This window comes from Rhipicephalus microplus, chromosome X (genome assembly GCF_043290135.1).
Source record: "Rhipicephalus microplus isolate Deutch F79 chromosome X, USDA_Rmic, whole genome shotgun sequence".
NCBI classification, from domain to species: domain Eukaryota; kingdom Metazoa; phylum Arthropoda; class Arachnida; order Ixodida; family Ixodidae; genus Rhipicephalus; species Rhipicephalus microplus.
Window position 1 is genome coordinate 324766027 of NC_134710.1, and position 25232 is coordinate 324791258.

The 25232-nt window shown below is 45.0% G+C and overlaps 1 protein-coding gene across 1 annotated transcript in view; it reads right to left on the bottom strand.

Annotated features, from left to right (window-relative positions):
* LOC119161277 (uncharacterized) overlaps positions 1 to 24591 on the bottom strand; it is an 82772-nt gene extending 58181 nt beyond the window's left edge. The window contains exons 1-2 of the mRNA XM_037413666.2: positions 24203 to 24591; positions 15238 to 15389 (exon numbers count right to left, since the gene is read on the bottom strand). Coding sequence (XP_037269563.2) covers positions 15238 to 15389; positions 24203 to 24316 — 266 coding nt within the window. The 5' untranslated portion in view covers positions 24317 to 24591. The remainder of the gene's footprint in view (positions 1 to 15237; positions 15390 to 24202) is intronic.
* Positions 24592 to 25232: the final 641 nt, after the last annotated feature.

Below are 25232 nucleotides of genomic sequence, written 5' to 3' on the forward strand. Positions count from 1 at the left end.
AAGGCTGACGATCAAATTTTGTGTGACTTTTAAATACTCAGAGAAGTGGGCTGTAGCACGATGCACGCTAAAATTTAAAACTGAATGCCACAGCCGTATTCGCTTTGTAAAAAAAAAAAAGATTGTTGTCTTCCTATCATTACAGCCGCTACAAGCGTATACAAAAACACATTTTAATATCACTCAAGTTCAGTAACCTAATTTCGTCACGCATTATATACGACACAAGTAAGTTTACACCAAATCAAGTTGGACATCTGGCGTCTTGGCATGTGGAGCTTTTCTATAAAAAACTGGTATACTGCTTCTAATACTATTTCCGTAACAGTGCCCCTCCCCCCCCCCCTTTTTTTTTTTCTTCTTCAGCTTCTAGGTGTCTGAATCAGTCTGGACACTGTCGCAAAATCTTTTCACGCTGACATAGTTTCTTTTGACATGGAGGTAAATCATCGTTATTGGTCAGATGTTTTTGTTTAGTTCTACTGGATACATCGGGAACATTTAATTCATTCATACGCATATAAATAAAAATTAATAATGCGTTTTGCTATCTTCGGCTCAAACAGCAGCATCCTCCACTCACAGAAAACATTTAGATATTGTGACATATACAACTATTCATACAATCTATACGACTGATGATTTTTCATATAATTATTGCCCTCCGCGCGTTGTAATGCAGTATGGCTACTAACTAAAACTGCTTGAAAAACAATAATTTAAATAGCTGTACTGCCTGGGTAATTGCGACAACCGAATGAGACTGCATTCTTTGTTAACGTTTCATTTCTTGGGATTGCTCATTCGCTCCCAACAGTTCAATTTGCTTCACGGTTTAAAAAAAAAAGCCAGATGGGGAGGTTTTCTCAATGGTAAGCGCAATATGTACTGCAGTATGTAATTAAAACTTTAGAATAGGTGGAAATCATCCCGTGGCACGCCAACGGCGTTGACTTTTCCAGAAGAATTTCAGCTGTTCATAAACTGTGAATGCCGCAAAGCAGCTGAGGCATTTTATTTTCAGCTGTCGCTGTTCTTTCGCGTTCAACAGTAATAACAAAATGAAATAACAAAGGCTCGAAGCGATATGGCGGACGGAAGCAAAAGCCAGCGTCAAAAATAGCACGTCTATAAAGCAAATGGTATACAGAAAATACCCTTGACTGCGTGAGCACATCATTACACATATATAATAAAGAAATTTGGATGTTTCTCATATATCATATAGATTTCAGAACATATATCTAAGCAACCTCGCTTTCGTATGCTTATTCTTCTCTCTTGAAATATGTTTATTGTTTAATTTGAATATGATGCAAAGTGTTTGCAACAAAAAAATTCTTCTTTTCAGAAGCAGTATCTTTTGGTTTGCCGAGGATGACGAGATTTTAAGAAAAACGTGTGTAGCGTGCAATTCAGCGGTCGAGTGATGACCTGCGTGCGACGAATACCACGTAGTGCGCTGGGACCTTCTAAAATACCTTGGAAGAACAGGTATGAAATGGAGTAAGTCTACGACCACAGCGCGATTGCGCATGAGCGCGCCTGCACGTTTGACCATATTTACATATGTCTTATATCAAGCAGCCTTTGCTGCTTTAGTTTTCTTTCTGGGCGCAATTTAGTGCGCTTGCACTCTTATTTTCTCACTGCCGCATTCGCGCACTGACCAAAACGACCAGCCACGACGAAGCAACTGCATGAGTCCAAGTTAGGTTCCATTATCAGTCAAGTGCGACGAGCTTTTGCTTGCGCGCGTGCGTGTGCGGCATGCGAGGTTGCCGTGCGGGGACAGCTGACAGGGACTGTGCCACTGAACTGAGGGACGCGTGCTTTGCATGAGTGAAAGTGTCTCGGCACGTCCACTCCTCGCGTCGAGGCACCGTGGGTACGCACCGAATAAGCTTCCATCTCAAAAGTGAATGTGCAATATCGAAACACTTTCGCCACTGCGCTTCGGGCTGGTCGCGAAGGAGGCGCGGGGGAGGAAGTGGGTGGCATGCAGCGGTGTACTCACATGCGCGCTCTCCCTGGCTTCTCTCTGGAAAGCGGTGATGGGTCCCAGTGGGTCTCTAGCGTCCTCGTGTTCCACTCTCGACACCTGGCCCCTGGCGGCGGGTGCTTGTGGACCAGCTCCCCCCCCCCCCCCTACCTTCCGAGCGCGCCAGCGATCACCCTCCTGAGTGTGGTGCGCGCGAGCGCGGCTAATTTTGGCACGTGCGCGCAGTGCCCGCACAGCCGCCGATCCCGTTTGCAAGCTTTCCGCAGCCTGAGTCAGCGCGAGGACACCGCAGGATGCCCCATGCCGTCTCTCGAGGCGCATTCCGCCAACTTTTTAGAGATCACCCTCCTCACTCTCACTGGGAACCCAAATTTGCGGCTTGGAACTGTCGTGCCACGTCATTTTGGACATCGGCGACGAAAGGAGGAGGAGGAAGAGAAGAAAAAAAAACGCTTCCAGAATGAGAACGGAAGCGTGACGTGTCGAGATGCGTGCATGTGTGTGTGTAAGCGCGACTGGACGTTGCGTCGCGTCCAGAAACGGCCAGCGCAACGGGGGATATCCAGACGAGCGCTGATGGCACCTCTGGCAGGGCGCCACACGTCGAGCCGATCATGGCGTTGCTGATTGAGAGCATCGGTGACGAATGAGTTCAGCTGCCTTGTTCGCGGTGACCTGTCGCACGCGCCGTGGGAGGGCCCTTGCTGGGAACACTGCAGAAGGCCTGCTGCCAGAGCAAGCCTCTGCACTATCTAGATGCACTGAGACATCAAGACCACAGTGCACGCGCAGCTGGGGTATCATAGCGCGTTCTGTATTGAAAGTAGGGAACTGCAGACGTTTATTCGGAAGTATGTTGACGCAACTATGGAGATGTGAGAACGGAAGAACAAGTAGTAGTAGTAGTAGTAGTAGTAGTAGGATTTTTATTTACAGTAAGCCGGATACAGAGCTCACTGCAGGGGCAAAGGGCTAAAGGCGAACAGCCTGACAAAGGCCCTTGTCCCTCCGCAGTTCGTGACAGTGCAAAGCTTAAACAATATATATATTTAATACATTGGTTTCAAGCAACCTGAAATTGTAAACACAAAATTCAAACATAAATAGCATAAGAAGTTTACATAACACATTTTAAGAATTAGAGGTCACTCTCGTTATAATTCACAACTAAACAATATCAATGAAACAACATCGAAAACAGACACAAAATGCATGCGGATACAATGAATTCCGCTGTATACACTCGTATAATTGACATAGAAGTTGATGAACAATTTAAGCATTTGCAGAGGCATGAGACTCCATTACGTAGTTTCGATAGTGTAGACCGGTGGTTATGAATAAGTTCTTTATTTGTTTCTTGAAAGTCGCACTACTAGCCCTAAAGTTCAATTGATCTGCAAGGGTATTTAAAACCTGAGGTACCTGGTAAGCAATACTTTGTTTTCCATACTTGGTTCTTGTTCTAGGAGCTCGTTTCTTTTGTTCTCGCATACTGTAGTGTGGTCTTTCGGTGCAACTTTCTTCATATAGCTTAGTCTTTTGTATTACCTGAAGTAATTTAAAATGATATAATTGATCAATTCTGAGTATGGAATGTTTAATGAATAGTGGAGCAGTGCGCAAGTCTTGTAAATTCCCCCAGTAATTTTCAAAGTAGACATACAGAACCATTTTTTTTTTATTATAGTCACCCACGCTCTCATCCCTCGACATGCGTACTATCTACTCAAAGTGCCTACGTTAGTTCGCTTCTACGGTATCCCAATATTCGTATGTAGCAGTTGAATGTCGCCATTTATTTTATTGTTTTGTTTATATTTCGCGCACGTAATTGTTTTTGCTAGTAAAATAGGCTGGTTTGAACGACACTACCCGAATTCACAAAAGATAAAAATTCTTGATCGAGGGCTGTCACTGGAGTGAACGTTTCGAAAAGCGATCTTTTCTTCGAGGCCGGCCTTCGTGTGCTGAAAGGTTTCTCGGAAACGGTCATTCGATCATATTGTAATAGCAAAACGATAATAGCTCACGTTGTAGCCAGATCAGATGAACGAAAACGTTTGTGTTGCGTACTTGGTCCACAAGGTGATCTTACAGATTGTGGTGAAATTTAACAGCTCCATGGGCAGACCTTTCCACTTGAGATGGCCAACTCGAGAATGCTATATGGCGCGAAAAAAGCCAAAGCCACAAGGCGCACGAAAAGAACACATTGAGTGCCGAATACTGACAAGTTTACCATGAAAACGGCGCACTTTTGGCGTTCGTGGTGCATATTTAATGTGTCCGGTGGTTTCGTCTTTCTGCCGTGTCATAGCTATCACGAGTAAACTATGAACAAACTATTCTTAGCATCAATACTACTGCACCAAAATATCCAGCCCCCCGCCCAGCTCCCCCCCCCCCAAAAAAAACAAACAGGGGATACACTTGTGTCTCCTCCCCGCCACAACAAAAACAGAGGGGGGGGGGGGGGGAGATGAGTTAGGGATGCATTGCGCTAGCTATGCTTCGAGAAGTGATGCAAGAAAATAGCTAAGCGAATAGTACATGTGAGAGCGCACATGTTCATGGCCGCTTACGATGCAGTCAGAGTTGATCTCACAATTTACTTTTCATTGAGAATAAGTTTCTTTCTTGATGCAATTGTCGATATTGAAGTCCTAATATCTGTTCTGTGTGTGGTTAGTGCTCTGGGATGCGATGATATGGTTGGGTACTCTTAGGTTTCCAGAGAAAGCTGTATAGTCGTACCTTGAGGCTTTTTTAGTATGAATTATTGCTTTAAAAATGAAAATATTAGACATTAATATTGGTCATGGTTGTATGGCACACGTATATAATAAAAACGTACATGAAACATAACTGTGCATTCAAAGTAGGGCGCAGGATATAGCATGGAAATTTGTGTGCTAGATTGTTTGGTCAACTGGGGTCAGCGTCTGACGACGGGGCTGAACCTCCAGTCATCCTTCCACCACTTTCAAAACCTTCGTTACTCCACTTTCACAGAGAGCACCATTTGCATGGTTTTTCACACCAGCCCAACTCGAATCGAGAAAGTATTTTCGTGTACTCATTGTTTCTCACTAACCGGTCAACATCGGTAACAAAAAGTTTGTTCTCATCTGCGGGTGGTGCGCCTGTGCTTACAAGCTCACTGCAATGTTGAGACGTCATGATTTAGTGAAGTGCTTGCTAAGTTCTATAGAGTATAGATCATATATACCTGCCGCTGCAAACTGTCGCTCCTCCTATTAAGTTTTAAAAGCATATGACGTGCTTATGGTTAACCTCACTGCATTGCCTTGCATCTTTATCTCTCTATATAAACGTACTCTGAGCCTCAAAACAAAAAAAAAGAAAAATAATAAAGAGACACGACAACTGCACCCCCATCACTCTCCATGCGGGATATCCAGAGATATAACTGAAGCGGTTTGGAGGAAGCTGACAAGTGAACGAAACTTGGACTTTCGCAGAACACAACTAGTTCCCGCCTTAAATTGCGTTTTGACAAAACTATCGCGATCACAACTCTCACACGCTCAAAATATTTAGAAATGTTGACTTTATGGACCGCCACAGTTCCGTCCACTAACACAAAGAGCAAGGTGCAAAACTATGGCAGAAAAGCAAGAAAAATCATTGACTCCATTAGTGTCTGGGTCTGACAGCTCAAATATCGTGAAGCCTTACTCAGCGATTGAATATTCTCTCTATTTTTTACCTGTCTTATTTTTTACTTGCACTTACTCCTTTACGCACAAACGATCAATCTTTGGAATGCAAAACAGTGCACGAAAGACATAAAATAAGCCTCATGTCATTGTATCACAGTCAACTACTGACAATTGATGAACTGTTTCTGAATCACATTTTTTGTTAGCGAATGTTACATTCACGGTGAAAATATTTTTTAGAAAGTAAAGCATCAAAAAGCTTTTTTTTCTTTTTTGCACGTGAAGCTGAAAATATTTCTATGATTGATTGACATGTGCGGTTTAACATCCCAAAACCACCACATGATTAGGAAAGACGCCGTAGTAGAGGGCTCTGGAAATTTCGAAGACCCGGGGCTTTCTAACGTGCACCTAAATTTGAGCAAAGAGGCCAACGGCATTCTCGCCTCGACTGAAAATGCAAAATATTTGTGTGGTCATGCGACTATATCCTCATTTTGTTGTGGCGCTCATGAAATGTTATAGAACGCAAAGTTAAAATATCTCCAATGTAAGATAGGATCAATTCATTGACTTTGAAGTTAAACCACAGCTAAGTGTCATGCAAATATTTCGCGTAATGAGTTTCTCTTGTTATCAAAATAACATGCTCACGAAAGAGGAAAATTGTCATCTATACCCAACTGCAGCAGCAAGAAAAATTAATGAAAATACCGGACAAATATCTGAGAAAGAAACCTTGCGAGTTGATGAAAAAACTGTTCTCGTCTGAGATTGTAACCGCCGACTGACTACTTTACAAGGCGACTGCTGCACCATGAGTTAACCACGAGGATAGCAGGGTAAAGTAATCCTTAAGTCGAATCCCAGGGGCACCGAGGATCAGAAATTAGCTCCCGGGATCTTGCACGGTTACTTTGGCTGTAACTGCACCAGTGATACCACGCCCACACTCATATGCGAGACTACTGCACATATCTCTGATAACTTTTTCCTATAGAATAAATAAGTTCGTCACATCCATCAATCGCTCAGCGATAATTACGCCGCTCACGCGGCGGCGATCAATCACCAAGGTACTACTAGGATGACAGGCTCAAGCGCCTACATTTACGCAACGCGGCGTTCCGGGTGTATGCAGAAGACGCCTGCCAGACATGCCTTTGACCCGCGCGGCATCAGCCCCGCTTGCCCTGATGACAGTGCGGCGAAATGCAAAGCGCGCCTCCGGGGTTTATAGGGCCAAGTGAGCCGTCTCGCCGTGCGCTCGTTCTCCGACCCGAGTCGGCGACCCCGACGCGCGAGATTGATGCGCCGTGCGGCAATGTTATTCTGGCTCGCACAGAGCCCCTTTGGAGTACGCCGCCGGGACACCCGTCACCGTGGTCGTCTAGCTTCTACGACACGTAAGCGCACGAGGAGAGGAGGGCACTGCTCGGAGAATCCCGCGCTTTGCTTCCCCGAGATTGCACTGCAGCGCTGTACCTGCTCAGTCGAAGTAAAGGCCCGCTCGAAGCCAGCGCGTCCTAATATACCTCAACCATACTCGCAAGCTGGCAACGACCCAATCTAAATGTGTAAGCCGATCAATTTACGTATACCGTGAATACACTTGGCTATCATTTTCAACGCCGTTATATTGTATGGGTATATGAAACCCGGCTTTGCAAGCAACACCGATGACCTGTTTGTTTCCCCGCGGAATTCCTGCCACTAGCACGTTATAACCTGACAGTAAAAACACGCTCCGCTCCCCAAACTGAAGCAAGCCATTCACCTGTGCACGATGGTTCGTGCAAGGTAGTTTTGGTTGTAACTGGTTGTAGCTTTTTCACTGCTAATCGTACGCATATTATTATTAGAAGAATGATGAGTTGGGCTCGTTAGTAATGATCCCTAATGTCTGTAGCTGCGCAAAAAACTCACAGAAACATGAAAAGAGAGTAAAAGACGAACAAGCGCAGTTTTCTCTCCTTCCTTGTTTCCGCCAGTTTTTTGCTTAGTTACAAACATTATGGGCATTGTAACTATTAAAAAGCACCTTTACCCTACTTCATAACGTTTTCGTGAGCATCGGTATCTCGGAATACTTGCTGAAATTTGCAATAAAGCTAGACTTATTGACGGAAAACTAGCGACATAAACATTGCGTTTGTATAAGCAGATCACCTGTCTGAGATACGCGACAGGTGCTTGACGTTTCGGAACTAAATAAAAAATGGACTTGTATGGGGCATCTATGCGAGGGACTGCAACGGGTCTGGGCGGAACTAAAATTTGCGCTTAGGTTGTTATTGAATGCAGTCGGCCAGTTAGGCGTGTAACAACCAGTTGCGCGAGCACGGTAATAATGTTCGTCAAATAAAGAGCGGGCTCTTAGCCCCTAATTGCAGCACGTGTGACACTCCTGAATGCGAACCCGAGTGATGGGGTAATATGGTTGTCAATTGATGCGTGAGACGTTTGAGTCAGCAGAAACCGGGAGAGTTGGCAATAACTGCGTGAGTATTGCGTCCATTGCCTTGACAGAAAAAAAATAGTTCACTATTTGTCGCGCGCTCATGTCCGCCGCAAGTTACGTAGGCTGATTACTCATTTAGGTTTTTTGCGAACATCCGTTCGCAATCTTTTGTTCATGTGTCGTTTTTCTTTACATTCTGCTTCGTTTCTTATATCAACTTCATTTGTAAGTTGAGCGCCTGTCTGTGTTTCTTCCTATCTCGTGTCTCTTGTTGCGCTGTTTTCAGTATAAATTTGACCAACTTCCCCCCAAAATTGCGCTCTGACTAGCTTCTTTTTATCCCCTTCCTCCTTCCTGGGGTTATAAGTGTGCATTTTTGTTTACGTGTGGCAAACCTTTTTTGCGGTGTTGTAAACCACATTATGCCTAAACATGACCTGCCGAAACAAAAAAAAATTGCTCACAACATAATACAGCGAAACTGTGAGATATAATAATATGTGGGGTTTCACGTCACGAAACAACGATATGATTATGAAAGACACCGTTGCAGAGGGCTTCGGCAGTTTTGGGCGTTTTGGTGTTCCTCAACGTGCACTCACATGCACGGTACACGGGCCTCTACCATTCCGCCTCCATCGAAATGCGACCGCCACTACCGGGATGGAACCGACGATCTTCGGGTCAGCAGCTGAGCACCGCAGCCACTGTTCCACCGAGGCTGACGAGAGTCGGTGTGGGGTGTGCACGTATATACATATACGCTAGCATCAAAGCACACACGTACGTCGGAAGTAGATCAGACACCAGACCTATACACCTTTGCACTGTTTAAAAAACACAGGTACTGGACAGCTTCCGGTTTTGTGCTATGACACAGCCTAGTAGATTCGGCTGGGAAGAAAAGCTTTAGTGAACAGTCCGCCCATTTTCAACTCTTACCTCTTTGTGACTGCCAAATATTTCCAACACTTTTCAGGGGCGAAGTTCTTTAAGGCGTGGGTCTGTCCATTCCTTGTATGCATGTATCAGTACGTAACCACCAGTGGCACATACCCGCTCTAGAACGGGTATGTGCCACAGGGGATGCGAGATGGGAGATGGCGGTACATGGGGTGTTCACTATATGGGCGCACGGACGGACGGACAGACAGCAAACAAACGGACGAATGGATAGACGCGCGGACGTACGAACGAATGGACGCACGAACGGACGGGCAGACAGACAGACAGACAGACAGACAGACAGACAGACAGACAGACAGACAGACAGACAGACAGACAGACAGACAGACAGACAGACAGACAGACAGACAGACAGACAGACAGACAGACAGGCAGGCAGGCAGGCAGGCAGGCAGGCAGGCAGGCAGACAGACAAATAGATGGATGGACTCATGGACGGACGCATGGTCAGATGAACGAACGCATGGATGGACACACGGGTGGACGCGTGGACAGACGGAAGCAAGAACAAATGGACGGACGGAAGCACGGACGGGCTGACGGATGCTTCGCCCCACTCTTCATCAGTCACTCCGTGGATATGCTGTGACTTTTGTTCCTAAGCTATAGACACAACATCATAAGAGTTAGTACTTAACTTCAAGCGCCTTACTTTTTATCTGAAAGCGGTAAAATAGTTATTCCTCACTCTTGCGAAACTAAGAAAACAATCTTTTTTCTTCGCTGTTGGAGTCACATTTGAAGCCCCTGGAAGTGTCGTGGAAAGCAACACGTGCTGCCCTATTGCAACCCTGTCACCGAGCGAAAAAACGAATACGTGCAGCCGAGTGTTATTCACAATGTGTTATTCACAAATAGATATAGACGTGTACGATCGAAGAAAATTAAGGACAATAATGATTTTAATACGATAGTTGAAAAATAATGACGCCCTTTATGTTCAGTTCCTAATTTTCTTCCTTGATTGTACGCATCTTTTTTTTTAATTTCAGTAAGCATGTACCAACTAGCCCAACAAAAATTTTCATTATGTGTTATTGACAGCCGAGTCGTATTATTGACAAATGCTGTTATTTTAAAGACATTTGTAAATGCTTAAAATTAGGGGTTTCTCTGCGTGAATCGGCTGTCATTAGCGCTTGAAAAGTTATGCTCGCCTAACACACGCTACATTGGGAAGACGCGTACACTTTCTGGCATGACTAATTACCAAGGGCAGTGAATATAAAGGTAAAGTTGCGTGACTTATGTTGAGTGTTCTCTTTATGGGTGTTCGCACAGAATATAGGCAAAATACTGAGCGCCATATGTAGGCCTCCTTTGTCTTCTTAGCACAAAATTTGCCAGACAAGCAATGCAAAATTCTTCCGCGCCTCTATTCGTGGCTCCAACTAAGCGCTCACCACTTATTGGCCGCGCCAGGAAACGGCGCTAAAAGGGTCAACCTTGAAAGGAGATATGTTACAACGTTCCGCGCGTGAAGATGTGGTCACATAGTTCCTTTATTTTCGCCAAGCCACACGTACGAGCCCTAAAAAGAGAAAAGTGATGTCCAAGGACCATTGAAGCGTGCCACAATGCGAGGCAACGCGGAGGAAAGATGGCAACGAATTGCTCTGTCCCTTCCCGAAGGATGCAGACGACGCGCGATGGCGAACGGCGCAAATCAGAAACTTTCGCATCGGAAAGATGGTTAAGGGCCCCACGGTAGTTTGTTCTAATCGATTCGCTTATGATGACTTAATTCTCTTCGGTTAGTACACATATATTTAGCGCCGGTGCATTCTTATCAATGTTCGGGCTTTTCTGAGCACGCAATATAGTTTTGTTTATATAAACAAGTGCTTTAGGAAATTTGTTGCGTTATGTATGACTGTAGTTTTCGCATATGCTTGTTTTCTGTGGAAATCTTTGTGCTACCCATTCTTGATTTAGGTTGCGGTAATCCTTCCCCTCGAACAATTCTGATTTGAAATATGTGTACTTACTCGCACACGAATTCCGATGGAGGCGGAAATGTTGTAGGCCCGTGTGCTTAGATTTGGGTGCACGTTAAAGAACCCCAGGTGGTCGAAATTTCCGGAGCCCTCCACTACGACGTCTTTCATAATCATAAGGTGGTTTTGGGACGTTAAACCACACATATAAATCAATTACTCGCACACAAACGCGTGCTCGAGGGTTGCGAGTGTGTAGCGTTCGTGTATGTATGTTCGTGTGTATATGTATTATGTCCATTCATTCATATCGTACTCAGTGTGCCTGCATGTATCTGCTTTGAACTACAGCCAACAGGAACAAGCGAGTGTTCGGAAGCACACGAATTTATTCATTGGAAACTTAATAACCTTCATCACGAACGAAATGAAGGGAACACTCCTATCACAATCGAAGCTACCATTTGCCTCATCTCAAGATTCACTGGCCCAGGCATAACTCTGTTCAATAATCAAGTAAACAGTATGCATATTCACCTTTTCACGGTGCAATAAGATACATAAAATCGGCAGCACGAGTCGCAGCGTAGTTACCTCGCGAACTGCTATGGTCTTGCCTGTAGCAGTGTAACGACGCAGCGAAAAAGTGTTACTTCCTTCCGAAGAGGCCCGCTACACATGAGCAGTTGCCTTCTTCAACCTCGGGCTCGCTATACAAGTTCTTCAACTTGAAGTAACTCTGATGTGGTTCATTGAATAGGCTTGACGTTTGCGCGCACAGCGCCACTATTTCCGCTGTTTCGCCAGTGAAATCTTTTATGCCGATGAGAATGATGCGGTCCGTGGCCAGCTACTTTTCGCCTTCAATGAAGCAACGTGATCCGACACCACAATCAAGAAACTTCAGCACAGTGCCAAGCAAAAGTGCCACGTTGACCCCGTTATGAGCACAGTCAACTTTGTTTTGTCGATCAGTGTTGCCAGCACACAGACCGCTTTCTGGAGTTGCGAATAGCCTTCTGTGAGGGCAGAGAGTGTGCGCAGCAAGGAAAAAAAAACAGCCCTTGTTTATAAACGAGTTAGTTCAATCCATTCGGGTAGACCATAAAGCTAGAGTCACTCGGCGCCAAATGAGAATAATAATGGAAGCAGAACCGGCGAGAGGAGCGCTGCCCTCGCTTTTGATCTTTTATTTTTCTCCCACTCTATCTTTTTTTTCTCTTTCTTCTTTTTTGCGCGAAATAACCTAAACTTGAGGGTAGGATTGGGTAGCGAAGAAAATCTATTTTTTGTTTGTCTACGAATCTCCGCAAAAATCGAGCTTTACTCGGCACTTCAATTGTGCACATATATCAAGCTGGGTTACTGCAGCGTGGTGTAGTTTTTTGCGTGACTAAATTTAAACATTGACTTCGATGGCTTTCTAAAGAACTACGCTCCATTTCACAGCTTTGTTCTAAGTATTATTGTAATACAGACTTGCCCTTATGGCATATAGCGATTAGTGTGTATGATGGTAAGTGCTGTATCGGGGATAACTTCAAGCAGTGTTTTGTGGAATATGTTAGCCTGTAGCCAAAGGTCATAGCTGGTCGTGGCAGTGCAGCGGAGGCCAGCCTTCAGATACGAGACGGACGAGTTTGAATGTCAAGCCGACATATATATGCATCTCCTCCGTCACTTCACTGCAGCAAAAAGCTTGGCGGAGCAGAGATACTGGCAGTGCAGTTGAGGATACTTGTATCTAAAAATTTTCCGGTAGTACTACAGCCTGCGCCACTACAGCATGCTTAATTACAGAGCAGAAGTCTCAAACTCATCTCAGCCAGCGCGCCGCAGTCATGCAATCAGGTTCCGCAAGGGCCGTGTCACGGAGCAAGGTAAAAAAAAAGGGAGGGGGGGGGGGTATTTTGAACAAGCTTTCAACAAACGTTACCATTTAAATAAAACTTCGGCAAATCCCACTTACCTTGGGGATTGGTGTTATGTGAAGCATGCGGAAGGAAGGTGAATGTGTTTTATTTTGTTGTTGTTGTTGTTGTTGTTGTTGAGCGACACGTAAAGAAGAGGCAAAAACTTTTTGCACATATCGTATATGGGGCACCGATACCAATCACCAAAATCTGGATGCTGATTCTGAATCATACTTTTTGTTTCACGGTTATATATACTTGAACCCACGATGACCACGTGAGGGGCCTCACGAAAATATTTTCAGACCTCTCATGCCTATGTAGCTCACAAACACACCTATCAAACAATTTCATAGAAAATGGGGCACCAGGACAATCATGGGGAGGCGGGATTCATGGGCCGCGTGTTGGAGACCCCTGTTCTAAAGAATGTCGGGATGCGAAGGCTCCGCAGTAACATCGCAGCCCAATATCTGCAATCCCTTTTCTGTTTTGGCCGTCCCGTAATTTGGTCTGTTTTGGCACAGCGGACGTAAGTCGACTGGCCCTGCTAGGAGCCTGGAGAGAAGCAACACCGTTTGCCTGCCCCACGATGCGAGAAATATACCATAGTGCGTACGATGACTCGTTATCGACTAACACGGCGCATGAATAGCGGCTGTCTTTGTGATTTCATATGTAGAACCATTTTCCTGCTGATTATAAACCTTCCTTATCACCTCTCCCAGCAACTCGTCGACTCCTCAGCACCAAAAATAACGAAAGCCTCATCTTAGCTTATTAGAAAGGGCAAAACAAGTGAGAAACTAAATTTCTCTTTCCAGGGGTAGATATAGGCGTTTCATCGCACACTATACGAACCCTGGGGGAATATTATGCGCGAACGAAGATCGGTTACCACAACCGTTGAGTTGGATTGCGGACTAGGCACTCCTTAAAGGTGTACTGACAAGAATTCTAAAAATTTTCAGATTGTTGCTCTAAATAAAAGTACTACTGTCAAAAAAACTTAAAACGAGTATTGCTGTGCCTAGGAATGCATCAAATATATTTTTTATAGCCGCTGCCTTAAAAACATTTTCGGTGTCAATACTGAGGGGGCGGTTTCTCAGGGACGTGTCATAGCATTGTGACGTCATGGCGAGACAGCAACTGGCGTCGTACTAACGGCAAATCTCTCATCCGCTCGTGGTGTACGTGAACAAACATAATTGAATCGTCGTTTGCTGACCCTAATAGTGATTTCTGTGATTCATGCTGCATGAACGACGCAGAGCTAGAAACGCAGGGTCTTGGTTAGTCAGGATAACGTCCATTATAGGGGAGCTGGATTGCAGATGCTCAGCAATGGAAAACTTTAAAATCGAAATGAAATATTTTATGCGTGTTGTGTGACTCTGCTGTGTGAAGAGCGTAAACATGGAAACAAAAAAAGTCTCTTTTGCGATGTCTTCAAATCGTGTCAGCACTCCTTTTAGCTTTAGGTGTAAGTGAATGACAACTGCTCACAAATTATGCTTGCCGGCATATTGTTTGTAATGTATAACTATGCTTGTGGTGTACTTGGATGTAATAGATGCACCTTCCTTCTAGCTGACAAACAACCACAGCCGACCATTTTTCAGTTTAAAAGACAACGGGGAATAGACATTCCCGACATCTAATCCGGCCATTATGTTCTCTTTTTCTTTCACTGATTGTAAAATTTCGGCAGCATTACCACAACTAAAAAACAAATAATAATAATTACCTCAATGCGCCAGACACTCCTTTGGCAATCTTACCATCAAAATGTAGCAGAAAAGAACTGAATACTAGGCAAGTTGAAGAACCATACTTGCAAATGAAAGGCACAAAAAACGAACCGTACGAAAAGGAGCGGATACAAAGCGTACGCGCGTTGTTTTCCGCTCCTTGTTGTCCTTCTTTTTTTTTCGCCAATAATTTGCTCGAAGTGTAGTATATGTTAGGATATATCTGTATTATAGAAACCTATAGCACCTATAAGTGACTGACTGCGTGATTGTGCTGTCTTTCTCTCCAATTCATCTCCATCTTTCAAATTCTTCCGTCATATCCCCATTTGTAGCATAGAAAACCAGCTGCCTTAGGCTGGTTAACCTTCCTGCATTTCCTTCTCTACTGCTTGTTTTCTCCATAGCAACTCACTAGCAGCAGGGGTTAAAACTCGCCGAACTAATACGCGGTTATAAGCTGCGGCGCTGAACACTTCCTAGGTGCACGGCCACAGCGAATGATTACGTGCTTTCACCTGACGATGAAGACTTCGAGCCTCTTGGCAGGCTGTGCGAGCAGCGAGTTGATGCGGGTCTCGGTCAGATCCTGGACGTTGTGCTTCCCCACCTGTATGATGAGGTCGCCCTCGTGCATTCCCTGCAGCGCCGCAAGACCCCCGTCGACCACCTGCGTAGCAGTCCGGATGATTTAAAGTAATGCAAAGAAAGCTTGGTGCTCGTTGCGCTTTATTCATGTGTGAAAAGACATGAACCCACATAGGCATAACCTTTTCATTCGTTGACTATGTAAGCCTGCGCTTTCGCATCATTGCTATTTTTCTATTTGCATAATTTTTAACTTATGTGTGGTCACGCCTCTTGCTTGTATCTGGTGTGGCTTATGCTCAACGGTAATTGGAGATGGCGTCTAAGCATGTTGCCTTTATCCACCCTAAGTGCACTTTTTTCAGTGCTTTCGCTGTGGTACAGAAGCTGATTATGTGTCCTGTTTATTTATCAAAGGTATGCACACCACGTCTGACCTTCTTCTACAACGCCTACACGCACCTTTGATCTTTCGCCCCATCAAACGAAGAACGCCCGAACAGTGCAGTCACTGCCAATAATACCAATCAACCACTGCAGTATGTCATCATGGGTGCCGGAAATACAGATATCAAAATATTTAGCAGAAATAGCAGAAATAGCAAAAATTTCATATAATAGCAGAAATAGCAGAAATAGCAGAGTACATCCAAAACAGTCCCTCGAACTGTTCCGGTAGGAGTATAGATATAATATTTTTATCCCTACTTTAATTTTACTTTGGTTATTTATGAAGGGTAAGACACGTAACTGCTCAAGACCTTGTAACCATAAAAAAATTGTGGCGAATTTCCGAGTAAATAATTTCACATAGTAGCCCCCCTTCGGTCACCTTCATTCCCGTAACGGTACTGTGTCACGACTTGTATTTCTATACCTATACGCGAAAACATTGGAATGGAGGCTTCGTTCAAGGTGACTGTTTTACAATATGATAAATTTGATACTAAGCTATCGAACAAATGAGAAGAAAGCGCAAGTCAAAGGCACTGAGCTTACATATAATCTAAAGCGAACGAAGCATCCCTCTATTTGAGCAGAGTCCAAAACATATAGGGCGGTCCCTCATAACACTGCGGATAGAGACCTTAAATATATTTCGTGCGCTTAAAGGGACCCTTCGACACTTTTCAAGCATGGCCAGACAGCGCTGCCACTACATAGTCGAGGCTCTTGAGTACACGTGAGCAAAACATTTCAGCGCAGCTCACGGACTCGAACTTTCAAATAATGCTCAAAATCAGCTAGAAATCACTTTCTTTTCTCTCGACAAATGATGCCATAAATCCGATTGATGTGGCCATTTACTGATAATCCAGGACCATTGCCTGATTTGAGCAACGTGAGGCGCACAGTTAGTGCAGCCACCGCGGGATGCCGCCACGTGCCCCCGCGCACGCTCGGGATCACACTGAAAATGAGACAGCCAGAGATGGGTACATATAAAATGTGGTCATGTGTATACTGACAGTAGAATAGTAAGGTGTGCGTGTAAATAGTTTATGACTGTGTGAACTGCGCTAAGAAAACTGTGTATTGGCATGATATTTGAACTGGTTTCAGTGTGCTATTATGTTTCTTTTTTCTTTTCCGTATTGTTAATTTTTGGGTACCGTTCTGTATTATTATTTTGTTTTTCGCCACAGAACTTTGTGATATGGAGTAGCCGAGGCAATAGGCACCTCAACCTCTCCACAGCAAAACAGTTAAAACAGAACAGAACAGCCACGCATGCAAACAAGAAAAAAATTGGCATATCCCACGTACATTGGGAATCGCTGATATGCGAAGCATGAATGAGAAATGTTGATATGTCAATTTAAAATCAGCATGACGTTACGAGGTGGAGGTAAATCATGCCATACGTGACTTCCGTGTCATGATTATCCTGTTTGTATGTGTCGTTTACCTTCGTAATTTATTCACATCACGTGATACCAAATTTAGTATATGTGCAGATAGCGAAACGGCAGCGAGCACACAATGAGTTTGGTATGTTGTCATGATCTTACATGAAACGCGTGTCAGTATAATCATGTTTGCACCAGTCATATATTTAGCTATCCAATGACGTCAAGTAACACCAAATTTGGTATATGTGGAGCTAGCAAAACGGCCGCGAACACATCATGAAGGGTCCAATATACTTCAATGCGCGCGCGCACAGGGTGGGCACAGCGACGCTTCGTTAGCAAAACGTGAGCAGTCTCTTTGACGCCAGGCGCAGCCCCACGGTAAACGTCGCGAAATGCGACATGCTGCATTTCGCACCGATGCGTTACCCAGACAACACAACACTGCGTCTTCCTCTTTTCGTGATGGGGCGACGCGGGACGCGCTGAAACGCATATGCGTCAAAGCAAGGCAGCGCGGCGCGCGACTGTGAGCATATGGCAGGACCGGAGCCTGGCGGGGCAACACCAGCGTGACGCGACGAAATGAACGCCAGCGAGCACGCGCACCACGTCATGTCGAAATGTATTTGCGCCTTGACTGTGACATGTAGTCATGTTCTCACATGGCACGTATCTCATGATTATTGTTCTTGCACCACTCACATACATTCGTCATCCATTCGCGTCACGTATTACCAAGTTTGGCATATGTGAAGCTAGCGAAACGGCCACGAGCGCATCATTAGTGTGGCATGTAGTCGTATTGTTACATGACACGCATGTCGTGATCATCAAGTTTGGATGTGTCATTTAGCTATGTTGTCCGTTCGCGTCGCGTAATACTGAGTTCGGTACATGTGAAGCCATCGTGAAACGGCCGCGAGCGCATCATGAGCCTAGCATGTAGTCATGTTGTTACATGACACGCATCTCATGTTTATCTTGTTTGCATCAGTCACATACTTTCGTCATCCATTCACGTATTGTAATGCCAAATTTGCTATAAGCGACGCTAGTAAAACGGCCGTGAGTGCGTCATGAGCGTGGCATGTAATCATGTTGTTACATGACACGCATTTAATGATTTAATGACTGTTAGGGCCTGTCGCTTGTGTTCGCCAAGCAATCATGTCATACCATACCAGTTTTTGAACATGCCATGTGAACGAAACCACGCCAAGGGCTGCAGGATCATAAAATTCAAAACATGACATTCATGAGCTGAACGAAAATGTCTTCATAAAAATACCACGCATTGCAAACAAGCGCTTTCCGCAACGCATACAGTTTTGTCAAGAACAGTGGTGCAAATACAGCAAAAGCATATACGCGACCACATCTTGCCATTGCGTCGATTTTATTTTAATTTTTTTGAATATTGGTTTGGTTTTAATTCATGCTTCGAAGGTTTTAAATCATGCTTCGAAATAAAACTTGAAGGACGCTTGAGATTCGCCTTCAAGAGCAGAACGCGATAGCCTAATTGGACCCTGTTCGCATCACCTTTTCAATCGCTAGCCTCACACGGCTTCACGATGAAAACCCAAACCATGCCGCAAGAAAAGAAATGTATGTGCGCCTGTAACTTGGCCCTTTCAAACTATCCTAAATGTCTACTGCAAGTACATTTGCGAAGTGCCCACTATACGACATACTTCTTTCTTTCGCAGGTTGGCGATGTGCCTACAGGTCCGTAAGGCAAAAATGCGCATCTGCGCAGCTGCACTCGTTACTGATGCTGTTGTTGATTCTGTGACATTATATACCGCGACAAAAACCTGTAAGTAACGGCATACAAGGATGTCAGGCTGGACGGACCATCGGCAACACGACTTTATCGTCTTTTCCGCGAGCTCATTTTCGTCCTCCATTCAACAGCGGCACATACAAGTCTGCCAGCATCAATAGAAACAATACTAGAAGAACTTATACTAATGGCAATATTGGTAATTTATTACGCAGTTGTGCTTTGGAGGAACGATTGGAGGATCACGAGAGAGGCCTTTGCCCTGCAGTGGGCGTAGACAGGCTCATGATGATGATGTGCATTATAACTGATGGGTCTTTAACTCAACCCCTCGTATAGCGCAAGTCTCATGTTTGGCGTCTGTTGTGATTGTACGCTTTGATATGGGGGGTTTAACGTCACAAAACCACCATATGATTATGAGAGACGCCGTAGTGGAGGGCTCCGGAAATTTCGACCACCTGAGGTTCTTTAACGTGCACCCGAATCTGAGCACACAGGCCTACAACATTACCGCCTCCATCGAAAATGCAGCCGCCGCAGCCGGGATTTGATCCCGCGACCAGCGAGTCAGCAGCCGAGTACCTTAGCCACTAGACCACCACGGCGGGCTGATTCTACACTTTTAATGGCCACGAAATATTTCATCTGTTAATGAAACTCCTCAATAATATTCAAGTACTGCTGCTTTCCAGAGCTATTCTGAGCGTGGGCGTGGCTTCGTGCTAAAATAGTTGCTTGCCACGCAGAAGTCGTGCGTTTGATTCTCAGTCGAACCTAAGATTTCTTTAGATGTTGAATTTTATATTATAGACAACACTGATTTTACAACGTGATTTTACAACGTGATTTTACAACGTGATTTTACAATAGTGCCTTTACAACGAAAAGTCGCTTTCATTATTGTACTTTGAAAAAGCTTCAGATTCCTAGTTTACCTCTGAGGAGAGGGCACTATTCTTAACTCTCCGTCAACTAAAAAAGATATTTGAAAGACCAATCTCAAAGAGCGTTAGGCATTTGCAAAGAGTGCCCCCCCCCCCCCTAATCTGAAAACGCTAAAGGAGCCCCTACTCCCTCCTCCCCCCCCCTCTCCCTTGACATCGTTGAGAAGCTTGACGCCTTTTCACAGTACGTAAGAGTGTTGCCGAGTCGTCATTATGCTATTCGTATTGGCAAGAATAATTACTGCCCGCTGTGGTAGCAGGTGGTGCGCAAATAAACTCCGTGACATGGATTTGATCCTCGGCCGGATTTCGAAGGGGGCGAGAAGCAAAAACGCCCATGAACTGAAATTGAAGCCCACGCTTAAGAACGCAAGCGGCCGAAATTTGGAGTCCTACATTACTGCATGCCTGAAACATACCGCCATTTTTACACATAAAATCGCATGATTCAAAGATACTACGAACTAGTATCTCAGATTATGCAGCAACTTTTCTTACGCTCCAAAAAAACTGTATTTCTAAGGAAACTGCGTAATTCAAATGCAGCTGTACAGCAGTGCGATCCACTCTGCAAGGCACGCTCGTAATTTGTGTGTATACGCGTGCGCTGTTCTCCATGGCGCACGCGCACAAGGCATTTCCGGATTAAGCGTCGCAGTGGATCACTCACCGCGCTTCACTGAAATATACTGAAGGATTACCCGAGGAGTTTGGCTCAAGGTTCCGAAACTTAGTTGAAGTGATAGTACTGGGCAAGCATGATATAGCTTTCGCAGAGTTCATAATTTATACACTTCTATGAATGCACTCCCTGTTTCGTGGAAGACCGTGTATAGCTCTGCTGTGGGGCTGCCCGATCTACAGACGCCTTTGGACACTCGGCACACGCGCTGTGAACCCGACCACTAAGTTTAGACTCCGTTCGAGAGCTCGATGCTGATTTGGGAAAAGAAGTTAGCCACGAGGTACCTCTCGCGAGATGGATGCAACAGGTGCGATACATAACCCTGCATGCACGTCGAAGAAGTCCGTCCTCTTTTTGCCAGCAGTATACCCACTGGTTATTTAACGGCTGAGGCGTCATGCTGCGAAGCTCGAGGACACAAGTACTACTTCAGCTTACAGTTCTGTTTACTTGTGAGAATAAATAAATAAATAAATAAATAAATAAATAAATAAATAAATAAATGCATCTCCAAACTCGAATTCAAGTGCAAGCTAAGGAACTTCAGGTAGTGAAAATTAATTCGAAGTCCCCCACTATATGTCGTGTCGCGTAATCACTTCCTCGTTTTTTACGCGTAAGACTCCATAAGTTGAGTGATTCCTTCGGGTGTTCTGTCACACTATAGTCCCACCTTCGGAGGCCGCAATGCCTCAACGACGTACGTAGAAGGGCTGCTTCTTGGAAACTGACACACGATGAACGATGGAATTCATTGCTGCAAAAAATATAGTCCTTGAGGAAAATTTTTAGATGTCTCAGCACCATCAAAAGAAAGACAAAGCACAGGAAAAATGCTTCGTCTTTCTTACCCTGGTGCTTAGGCATCTGAAAGTTTTCCTAGGAGTTATGTACCAACTAGCCCAGCATGTAGTTCTGAAAAAATGAAATTTATTTAAGTGTTATGTTAAAACAACAAAAGTATTGTGAGGGACGTTGTAGTAGTAGGCTTCAGTAATTTCTATGATTTGGGCTTCTAAACTCACACTTAAACCTAACTGCACGTACCTCTAGCGATTTTGCGTTCATCGCGAACGCGGTCGCCCCGGCGGGCATTGGATGCTGCGACCTTTATGCTTGCTCTCGAGCATCCTTAACCACTATACCGCCACGCCGGAGAGTGGTGCTAACAATACATTATAGGAAATTGTCCTCCCTTGTGTGTCCATACCTTCTGAAGATTTTGAGACTTATGGCTGGTTTCTTCACATCTTGCACTCCTTCCATCGATCCATCTTTCTTTTCGCATTGTTGCAAATAATAGCGTGACATTGAGAAAAAAAGAAAATACTATATCCTTTACTCTACCAAGTTCGTTGTCAAAAACTTGTTACCTCAGACATTAGCACTTGTCATGCTTGAGCTCTACAACGCCGACCGCTGTTTATCAGCTATCGAATACAAATATGGATTGTTTGCTTTCATAATTACAGTTTTTACTTTGATTTTTTTATTAACCTTGCGTTTAATTGTTTACGTATCTTCATTTTCATCGACTTTAGGAACTGTCAAGCTTTCAAGACAACACCCCTAAGTATACACGAGAAACAAATTTTAAAGTAAAGTAAAGGAACCGACTAACAACGTAGCACGTGAAAACTCAGATGCAAGACAAGGAAAGGGGCAAAAAGTGGCGCTCCTCTTTGCCCATTCCCTTGTCCTGTATTTCAGTTGTTACGCACTTCGATATTATTAGTTATGAATTATCAACACTGCCAACTATATACCCTCGTCAAAGGGACCGAGTAAAAACAATTTATTTATTAATAGACGAGTACGCCGATGGTCAGCTTCCACCAACGCTGTAGTAGACTCTGCATCAGTGTGTCCTTGACGTGGTAATATGTGACATGAAGGACAGTAGCTTATTATCTTTTTTTTCTCCTTAATGACGACAGTTACGCTTAAATATTTCATAAGGGGCGGTGTGCGGCTACTTCGCTATCACAGCTGCCAGCTGGTAGAATGCGTACACGCAACAAAATGTACGGCTCTTCGCTAAATCTAACTACATTGGTGAACAGAGCATTGCTTTTTCTTCAAGAAAAAAAGTGAGAAAGCAAACATGAAGTGTTGAAGGCTTTAATAAAAGTTAACGACACGGCTAAAAAAAAGCCGGCTGTATATATCATTGCAAGAGTTTGCACGAGTAAACCCTTCCTGGTACATCCCGCAACTATTCCGCATGCCCTTACGTCGATGAACAAAATTTCGTTAAATTACTTGGTATTTCCCAAAGTAAAACTCGATTAATCGACGTTTTCAGCTTTGCGGCTTTGCCACAATGTTGCCAATTAAAGGGGCGAAGTCAACACGTAGGTGACTCCTCTCAAAATAGAGGCTGACAAAACAAGCCCGTGTGAGCTTTTGCAACATGAGTCTCACCCACGATTCGGCTACCCATGCAATATGTGCCGTTGCAGAGTGCAAGTAAAATTAACCCTGGCACCGAACAAAATGTGAAAGCAAACTGCTTCCGGCTTTTTCAGTTTCTTTTTTTTACTTGTTTTGAAATCGGTCTACATAAGTTTTCTCCCAGATATAACACCCTAAAATATTATTTTTACACTTGCACCAACTAACTGCCGTGAAAATAATTACGTAACGCTACGTTAAAGGCGTCTAGATAGCCGTGCTAAGTATGGAACGTAAGACGTATTTTTATACAGATAGCAGAACAAACTGCAAACGATTGATACTCGCGGATTACCTTTCAGTGAAATATTTTTACGCACACACTGTTGGACGTTTTCTTTTCAGAATCAAAAAGACTAAGCAAAAGAAATACTTGGAAAAATTTTCATTTCCTTGACACAAAAAGTGCCTTCTTGTACAAGCACCCCCCCCTCCACGCACACACACACACACGCACACACCTCGTTTTCTGAGCCAGTAACGAGAAAGCATGCCACGGTGGTCTAGTGGCTGAGGTACTCGGCTGTTGACCCGCAGATCGCAGGAATAAATCCCGGCTGCGGCGGCTGCATTTTCGATGGAGGCTTAAATGCTGTGGGCCTGCGTGCTCACATTTGGGTGCACGTTAAAACAACCCCAGGTGGTCGAAATTTCCGGAGCCCTCCACTACGGCGTTTCTAATGATCATGTGGTGGTTTTAAGACGTTAAAACCCCACACATCTATCAATCAATCAAACGGGAAAGCATTACACATTTGCAAGTTAAGTTCCTCACATACACGGCTCCCATTTGTCACAAGCACCCTAAGCATGTTTAAGTAACATTCACGGCTCGACAAGCACGAAAGCATTGCCCGTCGTATGGAGTCCATAACACGGGCATGCCGTGGACTCTACAGACCATGAGTTTGCATCTGCCCTGGGAACCCTAAATCAAATACACAAGAAAAAATGTCAGTTTTCAAAAGGCTTCCAATAAAAAAATACAGTTCAGATTCTCCGGTACAACGTGTCTGTCATACCCAAAGCGCCGGGTACAAGGAGAACGAGAGTTTTCTATCAACGAAAGCGTCGGCCTTTTTAATATCTATATGCGCCAGGCCAGCAGCGGACCCACCGGCGCCGAGGGCTAACGTGCGAGCCGGCCCATATATGCCGCCGTCCTACCTTGTCCACCCTGGGGGGCGTAGCCAGGTCTGCCCCACCGGAGACCCTGAATCCCCAGGGCTGGCCGGGCTCTTCACGCTTCAGGATGATGAGGAATGGCCTCTGGAACGCCATGGTCTCGCTCAGAGAGGAACGCGTTGCCAGTCGTTCTGCTGCTGCCTGCTCTTTTCTCGTCGTCGCTGCTGACGCGGCCAACTCTGACGCGAGGGGGGAGCCTAGTCGCGTCTTCTTTTTGAGAAGTTCGAAGCTTCCGCAAGCAGAGAGATCTTGTGGTCAGAGGAGTGACCACTGTTTCGTGCCGAAACGTCCTTCGTCGGAGTGAGTGCGTCTAGCTTCGTCGGTCGGCGGCTGTTCGGAAAAAAAGGGTTCGAGAGCGCTAGCCTCAGCGCGCGCCGTAGTTTTTCGACTTGGGGCCTCGGGTTCGTCTGTCCGTTTTTAGAGGGATGACGCCCGGGCGCAGGCTTTCCCACCCATCTTCCGCCTCCCCTTCCCGGGCCACGTCGGGAGCCTGCCAAAAAGGTGTTGGCGTGTGTTTTGTGCGCGCGCCGCGTGCACTCCACTTATTTTTTTTTTCTTTTCCTCTATCGTTTTTTTTTTCTCCCCACTGTAGCTTGACTATGCAGCCTTGGCTCGCTGATCACCGCGGTGGTGCGCAAGCGCGTGCCGCCGTGGAGTTGTTGCCTTGGGTGCCGGCCACGCGGACGTCTTATTTGTGGAGGGAAAGCTTGGAACGCACGGCCTATAAACAAAACGCGAGTCGCCGCGTGGGGCTGCGTGCTCGTGAGTGTGCGCGTGTGTGTCCAGAGGGATTGCAGCGTTCTGTTCGAAAAACATTGCTTCCTCATCTCGCAACCTGCTTCTCCGTACGCGCTGGTTTAGCTGTACTGTTTCATTCCTCGCGGTATTATTCAGAATCGGACTGCGTGATTGGTTGATCCATGGGCACGAGCTGTCCAATGAGGGCGATGGAAACGCTCTCGACGGCGCAGCTATAAGCCTCAAATTAACCCCAGTGACAATGCATGCAGCC